Source organism: Mytilus trossulus, chromosome 3 (assembly GCF_036588685.1).
Source record: "Mytilus trossulus isolate FHL-02 chromosome 3, PNRI_Mtr1.1.1.hap1, whole genome shotgun sequence".
NCBI classification, from domain to species: Eukaryota; Metazoa; Mollusca; class Bivalvia; order Mytilida; family Mytilidae; genus Mytilus; species Mytilus trossulus.
In genome coordinates, this window is record NC_086375.1 from 13,058,613 (window position 1) to 13,070,540 (window position 11,928).

The 11,928-nt window shown below is 31.0% G+C and overlaps 1 protein-coding gene across 2 annotated transcripts in view; it reads left to right on the forward strand.

Moving 5' to 3' along the window:
• LOC134710177 (tyrosine-protein phosphatase non-receptor type 14-like) overlaps positions 1-11,205 on the forward strand; it is a 28,257-nt gene extending 17,052 nt beyond the window's left edge. For both annotated transcript variants that reach the window (XM_063570400.1, XM_063570401.1), the window contains 7 exons: positions 749-871; positions 2,997-3,215; positions 3,687-3,815; positions 4,122-4,196; positions 5,911-6,070; positions 6,645-6,802; positions 8,728-11,205. In XM_063570400.1, the coding sequence (XP_063426470.1) occupies positions 749-871; positions 2,997-3,215; positions 3,687-3,815; positions 4,122-4,196; positions 5,911-6,070; positions 6,645-6,802; positions 8,728-8,856 (993 nt within the window). In that variant the 3' untranslated portion in view covers positions 8,857-11,205. The remainder of the gene's footprint in view (positions 1-748; positions 872-2,996; positions 3,216-3,686; positions 3,816-4,121; positions 4,197-5,910; positions 6,071-6,644; positions 6,803-8,727) is intronic.
• The last annotated feature ends 723 nt before the right edge of the window (positions 11,206-11,928 follow it).

Genomic DNA, 11,928 nt, shown 5'->3' on the forward strand with positions numbered 1-11,928 from the left:
GTAAATATTAAAAAAGAAGATGTGTTATGATTGCCAATGAGACAACTGTTTACAAGAGACAAAAATGACACAGACATTAACAACTATAGGTGACCGTATGAAGGCCCCAAGAAGACAATTTAAAACAATTCAAACAGAAAAACTAACGGCCTTATTTATATAAAAAGTTATTCTATGAATGAAATGTGTATGTTATTTCATATATGTCTGTGTTAAGAATATCTTGAGTGTTAGTTCACATTTACCCATCGTATAATTGTGAAAAATACATACAGATCTGATCAAAGTTAATTATGTACTAGTTAACCGATGGCCAAAGATTGATGTCAGATTTTATTTTTATTGAAAATGAAATAATTGAGTGTTCACATTACCAAAAAAAACTTAATAGAGGAAGTCTTTGAAAAAAAAAAGAAAAAAATCATAAGTGTTCAATAGAAATAGATATAGGAAGATGTGGTATGAGTGCCAATGAGACAACTCTCCATCCAAATAACAATTTATAAAAGTAAACCGTTATTGTAAACCAAAATTGAAAGCATGACTTTTACAAAGAACCAAACACCAAATTAAAATGTCAATTAAACCTCATTAAAACTGTGAGTGCTTCATAAGAGTAAGCAGCTCCTGCTCCATTATAGCTGTTTATAAATATTGTATTTTAAGTGGCACTGTCATACTTGGGTAATCAATAAAGTGTGTTTTTGTGTAATCTGTATAAAATTAATAATTTGTATTGTTTATATAGGATGGTACTATTAAGTTGAGAATGGGACCATTAAAGATGGCTGCCATGAATGGTTTGTCAATGTCAAGGCCAATGGTTCTAGCTTTGATGAATGATGAAAGTAGAGCACCAAAGGATGAAAGGGTTTGTTTACTTACATGTATTGAGTAAAAAATATAAAGCAATATAAAAAAAGCCATAATAAATAATTTAAAACTTCTCATTAAGTACCGTGCAATGTAATATTTATTTGATTCATAATTATTTCTTGAATACTTATTTTCTTGGATTTCAAGGGTACAGGTGAACAAGAACAAGAAATATAACAACAAATAAGAAATTTCTTTAAGCATGTATGTACACCTAGGCAAACCTCCAAAATTAATGGAGTTCGTTTCTCAGGTTCAAAACACTAGTTTATATTATAGGGGATTAATAAAGAAATACAAAGAGATAAAAAAAAAATATAGAGGTCAACCTGGTTGTTTTCGATATATTGGCCATTGAAATTTTGGCAGGAAAAGTCTTTCTCGACTTTTCATAGCTTTATCATTGACAAGTTTAAGTTTTCAAAAACTATTAAAAAATAATAAAAATTCTATAAGTCTTTATCAGACAGCTTATCATTATACATTAAAAAGATTTATAAAAAGAAAAATGGGGGTCACTGGGCAAAGTTTATTAAGGCATTAGAATGGATAAAACCAGAGGTTTCTGAAAATCTGATTAAAATTCCTAAAAATGCCAAGCCAGCTTCCTTAAGTATTCATCAGTGTTCCAGCTAGGCTGTTTTCAGAGGACACTGTATAAAAATATTTTCCTATCATTGGTAGCAATTTAGAGAGATATGAGCAAAAATTATATTTTTGTGAATTTTTTATTTCATTGTTTTCCAAAATCTGCATGCAAGTCTATATATAGAACATTTAAATTATGGTTAAACTATATTAGAGGGGGCTGATGGGTTATTTACGTTCTTCGTGATCGGCGCATTTTCGCTATCGTGATCCGTTTTTCTACAGATTTATTTTTCGTGATTCGTGATGAAACTATTGTTCGTGAATCGTTTTCATTAGAATTTTATGTTCGTTCTTCGTGATTGAGACATATATTTCGTTCTCGTGATTTTTTTTTCATTACGGAAACTTAATGGGCCAGATGTAACCATATCATCGAAAACTTTTAAGTCCGTAGACATGTGGTGAACTGAGTTATTTGCAAAGTCAAATAACGTCAATTAACTCGTCAATTCGCATTAACATGTTGTCTTGTCTCACTGTATACGTTGAAAACTTACATGCTCTTGGACATTTCAAATGCCAATTACCAACTATGTTAGAACATGCCCGGAACTTAAGCAATACGGTGTATGAGGGAATAAAAAGGAGTGTCCTATGGGCTGCCTACTACTTTACGCATCCCTCCTCTTATTACCCTATTCCTGAAAATGACATGTTATTGTCGTCCCTGAGTGCTTTGGAGCACTTGAAACCAAAAGCCCTGCTGTGAAAGGCGCAGGAACGAGAAATGCGTGAGTGGGCCCAGGAACGAGAAATGCGTGTTCGACAAAGATCAGTACGACAGCAAACGACAATGTACAACACTGGCACATTACCACTTAATTTGTACAAAAATGCAACTACTACGATCAAGTTTCTGAATATGATTCAGAATCAGATGTGGACTACACTGAAGAAACGGACAATGTTATTGACACCCCAGAATGTCTTACTTTTCTTCAAGGGACAACCAGCAGGAGTGAGAAAACAATCAGGCTCAGCAGTAAATTTTATTGACAAAATAAATATATATACTTTATAATCTCTTAGTTTAGTCTCAAGATAAAACACAGATGTGGTTCCGTGGTATTTACGCCAGTAAAACATTTCTATGAAATATTATTATCATACAATAAAAGAAGTCAGAATGTGACTGTTTTTAACGATTTAATTTAGAACATGGGAGAATTTAACATGTAAACAAGTAATGAGCCAGTAATGTATTTGATTGTAGCTTAATTGCACCAATCTACAACACAAACAACCAGCTTCTGAATCTCTATTATCGAGATTGATTGGCGATACTCTTTTTATATTTTCGTGATCCGTGATCAAGGAAATTTATTTTCTGTGACTCGTGATTGACAAAAAAATCAACTCGTGAATCGTGATGAGAACCCCCCATCAGGCCCCTCATATTAACTTCATTTGTAGACTTGTTTAATGTGGAAATGCCATTTAAATGTTAATGAATTCTGTTTTTTTTACAGAGAAAACTTTTGGAAACAAAATTATCTGAAAATTTAGTTTTTAAAGAATTTGAGGAAATTCCTAAGAAAAATCCAAACAATGATTGTTCTGTGGCCAAACTTCCAGAAAATGGGCCAAGAAATCGTTTCAAAGATGTTCTACCTTATGATGCATCCCGAGTTAAACTTGCTCCAAGGAAAGATAATCACTCTGGATATGTTAATGGTTCTCATATAAAGGTAAAAACATGTTAACATTGACAACTGCACATGCGCCCTTAGTTTCTAGCGATCATTATTCATATCACTCTACTCTGCTGAGAAAGGAAATTGTCAGTCAGTAAGATCAAAAGAAAAATTTCATAAAAAAGTGATGATATGATGGTCAAAACAATAGTATTCTTTCTTACAGTGAATAAATTACAATTTTCATGCTGAAATGTATATCCTTCTTATGTGTTATGCATAAAATGGATAAAACAAGCAAGCAACAAGTCTTATAGATACAAGTTGTATAAAGTTATGTTTAATTTACCAATCAGAGGTCAGTTTTAAAATAACTTTTTCTGTCCAATGTAGCAGTCAAAGACAGATCAACTCGTGTTTAAAAACTTTGCCAATGTCAGTTGTTTTGACCATGTTATTTCTGTTGCATATATCATTACATAAAGTTCTGCACACAAGTAATAACAAATTTTTGTTATGTTTCAGCTTTCAGTTGGGGATCGTGTCTGGTGGTATATTGCCACTCAAGCACCACTTCCCAACACATGTATAGATTTCTGGCAGCTGATATGGGAACAAGAAGTTGATGTTATAGCCATGCTGACAGATTTGGTGGTATGCTGATTTATTTTCACATTTATGCAGTGGAGAATTATTTTTTAAACCTTTTATATGAATTATACTTATTAAAAAAATTGCATGTGCAGAATATGTATGTCTTAGCGCTGTTAATAAAACAGTGGGATATGGGAATCTGAAAAAAATCTGGTAATGGTAAAAAAAACCAAAAAAAACCCTCCTCCTTCTAAATGCATTCAATTCTTTAACAGCCTGGTCGCTATAACTATAGTCTATTATCTATACTCCCAAATCAATGTTCTGCCCTCTGCATAAATTAAAATAATATATTTAATTTTTCAGGAAATGGGTAGACAGAAATGTTTTCCTTACTGGCCACAAGAAGTTGGACCAGAGCATACAATTACATTTGGACCTGTAAGTTATGATTACAAATACTGATTTAAATATAAAATATGATTTACAGTTAAAACTTTTAAGGTTATATAAAAATAAGAAGATGTCGTATAATTGCCAATGAGACAACCCGCCATGATAGACATGTATACAGATATTAGTAGGCTTTGCTTTATAGTCATTTTTTTTTTAAATTTGGGCACAGCATTGTAAATATTATTCATCATCAAGGGTATCTTGGACTGACAATTACTATAATTATGACATGATTAGTCTCAACCACTGCTAATGTTCTTTACTTTTTCAACAACTGTAAATTCATAAATTATTGCAAGGTTTTTATTATTTAGAAAAATGCGACTGAGTTGTAAATGTAATAATTTAAACTTGCATTTTGAAAAATTTTATATGAATTAAGGGGGCTCCTGGGTATAAATCAATTTTTTTTTCTAATATAGGATCTTGCTATATTTTTTTATAAATGAACTTTATCATATACTTAAAAGAAAAATGAAATAAAAAAAAGGTTTAATTTTTTGCTGAAATTTTATTACCCACGAGCCATCTTAAACAGCATTTTTTTCTCAAAATCGTAAAAAATAAAATCGCAATTCAGTCTCAAATGACAAAATCACAATAATAAATGCACACAATAATTTCTGAATTTACAGTATTTAATTTGGCATGGTTGTTTTGATCAGTCAATCTGATTTTTTTTCTAGGATTTAATATTGCATGAAACATTTACAATCTACAGTCAAGCCTGATTAAACCGGACCCTGAATTAACTGGTTTCCTGTCCATTCCGGCCAAAATGAAAGTCCCATATTTTTTAATTCAAAGTTTTTGTTGAAATACCCTTTGTAAACCAGACCCTGGGTGAATTCCAATCTAATTATGAAGTCCAAATACTCTTTATTACATTAATTATTACCTGTCAAAACTGTCTTATTAATACCGATGATCGATATGCAATCAAAACATATTTGATAATCAATTAGTCAGGTGTCAAACTGTGAACCTACAATCGTACAGTAGTGAACTGTATTATTTATTAAAACATTATAAACATGTCAATTAAACCATATTAAAGACACAGCGAATATATCTCGGATTGAAGTTATGTTTTAACTTGAATAAACAATTAAAATTGCGGAGAATGAAATTCATATCGTGATTTCGAAATTCCGGGTTCCCTGTTGTGAACCCCTAAAGAAATGACCTTGATAATGAAAAACACCCGGATGACAACAATCAATGGATATTGTACACTGTACGACAACGTTTCGAAAGTGATGAAATTACGTTTGATAATATTCTGGCTCTTTAATCAACATTTCAAATTTTTGATCACGGGAGTAAATCGAAATTCTTGTCTTACAATCCAAACAACGCGAGCATTATGAAGCAAATGCAAACAATGAAAAACGAAATGAAAGTATTTTAAATTACTAGATATAATTTACAATCAAAGAGAACTTCTACATGCAAAATGTCGCACGTCACAAGTCATTAACTTCCGGTCAAAACAGAAACCTGAATAAACCGGCTCACTCTCCAAACCGGCCCTTTTCATAGTCCCGTAGCCGGCCAGTTTATACAGGTTTTACTGTAACACAAAAAATTGAAATGACTTTAAAGGGTTGGTTTTAAAATAAATACATTGTACATGAAAAAGTTTGAATAATATTTGAAAACAAAACTTATAATGAATGAGCTGTTTTATTTTTTTCAGTTTGAGGTGACCCTGTTGTTTTGCAATGATTCCTTGTGTTATATCACAAACAGAATTTCTGTGGTCCATACGAATTCTAAAAAGGAAAGGCAGATATGGCATTTACAGTATACTGATTGGCCAGATCATGGTTGTCCTGACGATATGTATGGATTTCTGGGTAAGTGAAGTAAAGGGAGACAGATCTTGCATGTTTATCTAACTTATTCATGTTAGTGGTTAAATGTTTTTGTGGGGAAGATGTATGGGTTGTGACATGAATTCAAAATACCTAGTCCCACAGTACTAAAAATTAACTAGAAACTATAAAGTAACTGACACAAAAAGATAGAATACAAATCCCAGTTACTAGGTTGAGAATAGGGGGGAAATCATTGTAATTACTGTCCATGCATCAAGTTTCAATTTAAAAATAAAAAGATGTAGTGTGATTCCTAGTGGGACAACTAAATACAAAATAAAATAGAAGTTAACAACCAGAGGTTATCTATTCTCAGCTATTTTAAAGCAAAATATGTCAACATATATTCCATAAGATGAGCATTTTCTGTTGAAGTTATGTATGTTTTTGTTTTCTTTGAATTCCATTTAAAAAAAACAACATTGCATACAGCAATGCTGTTGTTATTTGCTACATATACCCTCTTAGCAATTGTCACCAAATGTTTTGCTGACAGGTAAAATTCAGGGGAGATAATTAGAAAAAATATATAATTTTCTTGTCTTTATTACAGGATTCTTAGATGAAGTTGACTCTGTCCAAAGATTGGCAGAAAGTGAGGAGGGTAGTGGTAAGAAATCCCCCATAGTGGTACATTGTAGTGCTGGAGTAGGGAGAACGGGTGTGGTCATACTTACACAGGTTATGAAGTGGTGCTTAGAACATAATCATGTAAGTTTTCAAACAATTTTTGAATTTTTATGCCTCCACTGTAGCGAAGTGGGCATTAAGTTTTACCCTTTTCTGTCTGTACATAATGGTTTCCGTTCTTTAACTTGAGTATGCCTTTGATCAAATGTTACGAAACTTATACACAGTGCTTATTACCGCAAAACACAGATCAAGTTTGAATTTTGGTGGCGTCACTTTAACCATTTTAGAGTAATGTCCCTTTATAAATGGAAAAATTGCAAAAGTTATAGTTTCCATTTTGTTACTTCAGTTTGCCTCAAGATGTTGAGGTATGTTAAAACAGAATTTTGGAGGAAAAAAATGTTATGATTATCTCTCCTATCTCATTAATAAAAAATGTATTTCAGAATGGAGAAAAACTGTCATAATTCTAAATCTATACTATTAAACGAGAAGACCTCATTTTGTGTGTCGCTTCTCTTCTTTCCACAAAATTTAATCATCTTGCCTCTATGTCCTACAGGTACATGGCATAGTCGCATTTGTCATCCATTCATATGATTATTCAGATTGAGTTATTTTGGGAGAAAAACGAGAAAAAATCGTCATTGGACGAAATTTTAAGTCAGATTAGACTTTCGGTTTGCGTTTTCTTTATACTTTGACCATACATATACTAGGAATAAAGAGTATTTTCTATCTGATATCATTTCAAGTTAACTATCCACAATGGTCACAGAGTTTATTATTTGAGAGAGTCTGTATAATATATCAATGACTGCTGGCCCGTGGATCGATTAGTAAAGTGAAAATTAAAGTAAAATACAAATACACATGAATGTACATACTATACAGATAAGCGCTAAAATTATCCATGTGTTATTAAAATTAAAAGAAACCAAAGGGGAATTTTTGGGGGAAAAAGGAGGAGCTTGGCTAGAAAAACAACTGTCATGTCCCAAAGTACCTATGACTTTTGATACCTTTTCTGAAATTCATTAAATCTTTTACAAAAAAATATTGATTTCAATAAAAGAAGATGTAGTATATGTCTGCCAAAGAGACAGCTGTCCACAAGAGACAAAAATGACACAGAAATTGACAACTGTAGGTCACTGTACGGCCTTCAACAATGACCAAAGCCCATACCCCATAGTCAGCTATAAAAGGCCCTGAAATGACAACGTAAAAAAATTCTAAGGAGAAAACTAACTGCCTTATCTATGTACAAAATATGAACGAAAAACAAATATGCAATTTATAGTAATGAATGTACATAATATACATTTAAGAGCTACAATTATCCATGTGTTATCAAAATAATAGAAAATAAAAAAGGGGGAATTTTGGGAATAAAAAGGATGAGCCGGGCTAGAAAACAACTGTCCTCTCCCAAGGTATATTTGACTTTTGACACCTTTTTCTGAAATTTCTTTAAAAAAAAAGAAGATGTGGTAGGATTGCCAAAGAGACAGCTCTCCACAAGAGACAAAAATGACACAGAAATTAACAACTATAGGTCACCATAAGGCCTTCAACAATGAGCAAAGCCCATACCACATAGTCAGCTATAAAAGGCCCCTAAATGACAGTGTAAAACAATTAAAACGAGAAAACTAACGGTCTTATTTATGTTCAAAATATGAACAAAAAACAAATGTGTAACAAGTAAACAAACGACAACCACTATTTTCACCTCCTGACTTGCATGCTCATAATATACTAAATATATGTTCACAGCATTTTGTCAAAATGTTCAAAGCCTATTGGTGAGATATTTTTTTCTTGATTTTTTTTTTAATTTACAACATTTTGAAAGCCTAGCACTGCTTAACTGAAAGATTAAACTGAAATAATTTATTAGTTGTTGCAGGGAATTTGTGTTAATAATTTTAAAATACTCTGACTGTAGTTTATTTAGATATGCATCTTAATTTTATATTATGTATAAATATTTTTTTCAGGATATAGATTTGCCAAAAGCTCTTGCAGGAATCCGAAACCAAAGAATGTTTATGGTGCAGACTTTAGGACAATATAATTTTATACATAAAACATTAATACAGTATCTTAAAAATACAAGGTTGATTTGAAACGTTCATATAACAACATTTATTTGGTGTTTATAACGGAAGAGTTAAATTTCATTATTTAAAACATCTATTCTCTTCTGAACAGCTATACTATGAAGAATTTTCTTTTCATACTTTCGGAAAGTTAAATTTTATACTGCAGGAAAAGATGGATAAAACACATAAAAAATATTCAAGTAACTGGCATTTGATATATAGCGTTATTGCACCTAGTGGAACTTAGCTTGTTGAGAAGCAAACTAGCAAACATGATAAACAATCTAGTTTTCCAGGAAAAGGAATAGCAAATATAAATTGTCACAAAAAATATACTTTCACTTAAAGATATTATTGCTATAAAATGAATGAATTTCTATACTGTTTAAATTTTTTAATGTTTTTTTATCACTTCTTGTTATCTGAATGTTTATGTGGTGCATGTCTATTGTAATCTTAAATTGTATTTTTCTAAGAAAGTTCTTACCGAATTTTTTTCTTTTGATGAACTTGTGCTTTACTCTTTAACATGTTGAACTTTAACTGTTTGTCTTTTATTATCTGACATCTTTAAGATAACTGGTTGCATCTCAAAAGTATGCTATCTGGAATTCGTCTTATAATATATTTGATTAACTACTATCAAAGGCTTAAAATATTTTTATTTCACTGAAAAACGGTATTGTAAATTCATAAAAAAAAAAATCTCAATATTTTTGTTATATTTGCATAAAATATTGTGACATAATAGGTTTAAAAAAAAAAAATTTTTTAAATGTTCTTGTCAAATATTCAGTTATGGCAATAATACCAGTAATAAATATTTCTAAAGTACTTTACTTCAGTGAATGAGTGTCATATGAACCCAGATTTGTCAAATATTTGATATACCTTTTAATCAAGCATAAAAAAAATTGTCGACACAGCAGAAAATTTGTAACTCAAGATTAGCATTATAACAATATTAAAGGAAAGGATTGTATGCAGTTTAATTTATGCTTCTCTCAATATGTAAAAAAAACAAAAAGTTAGAAAACTTTGTGCATTATCGTTTGTTTTCAAAATACAATTATTTTGGAATTAAGAAATTAATGTTATGTATATTTGACTTATTTGTAAATACATTTTTTAGTATTTTTTCTATTTATTCACTTATAATAAGAATATCAAGTTGACAGACGGCAAATGGGTCAAGGACAGGTTCAAATTATCAGGAGGGTTAGGATGATATTATATATTGTGAAGTCATTAGAAGAATAGTGACACTGTCCATGTTGGACTTATTTTTTTTATAGACAATATGACAATCATTTTTTTATGCCACACCTACGATAGTAGAGGGGCATTATGTTTTCTGGTCTGTGCCTCCGTCTGTCCGTCCCGGTTCAGTTTAAAGTTTTTGATGAAGTTGAAGTCATATCCACTTGAAACTTAGTACCCATGTTCCCTATGATATGATCTTTCTAATTTTAATTTCTAAAAAAAGTTTTAACCCCAATTTCACGATCCACTGAACACGGAAAAGATAGTGCGAGTGGGGTATCCGTTTACTATGGACACATTCTTTTTAAACACTGTGAAAGTATCAATAAGAAAATGATCTAAATGAAGACAATACTACAGCCTCATGTGGATTTTTTACATTTTCTTAAGACAACATCACAGTGTCCAATAGATTTTATGTATTTTTTCTTGAAATACATATATGGTACATGGCTTTTAGTACCAAGAGTTCTTTACTTATAGTGTTTATTTATATAACATGTATTTATCTTTTCTAATGAAATATATATACCACCAGTAAACTTTATTTTGAGGGTGAAATGGTTTTGGAAATTGAGTATATATAAATTTTGACTAATAACTGTACTCGTAATATATTTTAGTTCTTTCAGAATTTTTGTCTATGTTTATCAATGGTCAGTACATGTAATTGTAAATATTTATTTTTCTTCACATATAGAATTTATTTTTGTGATATAGTTTAGAAAAAAGTTGAATGTCTGGCCTGACAAATGAATTGAATACTAAAAGGTTCTTATTTCAGGCCATTAGATTTTCAGTAATGAAGGTCAAGGCCGGTAGATTTCAGTAATGTTGTCAAGGTCAGTAGATTCTCGGTAATGAAGGTCACAACAAGAACTTGTAATAGGTTGTAATTGCATTGTATATAGATTTTTTTATTCCAATATACTATTTTATTTGTATAAACTTTTTTATTAAGCTTTACACATGTGTAAATATATGCTTTATTCATGCATAACATAATTGATTTATGGTGCTAGACCTTGTTTTATTGTGAAATACACATTTTAAATTCTTATTTTAATAAATAAGTTGTTCTTGTTGAAATAAAATATTTAAAATACTAAACATGTGTCTTTCTTCATTTTATGACATTACACTTAAGAGATGTGGATAAACAAAATCTTTATAGATAACAGGATTAAAATGGGAGAGATCTGTTTGCGCCAAAAATGCTTCCTTTTGTGTCGCATCTTTTTTCCTCCAATGCTACGTTTGCGCCACCTGTTTTAAGATTACATGATATCATTTGCGCCAAAAATAAAACCTACGATTGCGACAATTAGAAGAAAAATTACGTCCCTCCTCCTTTATTTGGACTTTGAACTGGCAGTTTACACAACAAATGTTTCCTCTTCTGAAACGTGCATTCGTCTTATTGCTGCTGCATGGGTACTTCACTATTTAGCTAGTAACTTCACTTTATTGTTTAAAAAGACAAACATTGAAGGATGAAATGCATACAAAGGTTTATACAATGCCTGTTGAATGCTTCTGCTCCATTACTGGTATGCCTTGCGGTAGATAGTTTCAACCCATACGGATCGTGGGAACAAAGCAATGTGTCATCAACATATATTGCTAAATAATCACCAATTTAAAGTTTCTATTCTTCTCTTTTGGCATATCTTGTATTAAATATTCTGCAAAGCAATAAGTTTTCTTCTCTCTCTTTACATGTACTGTCTAATACATTCCAAGTCATTTCTATCCAGATGCTCATCTTAATTGTGAAATATCTCCGAACATATGATAGTTTTAAAGCCAAAAATAAGAATAGATATCAATCAT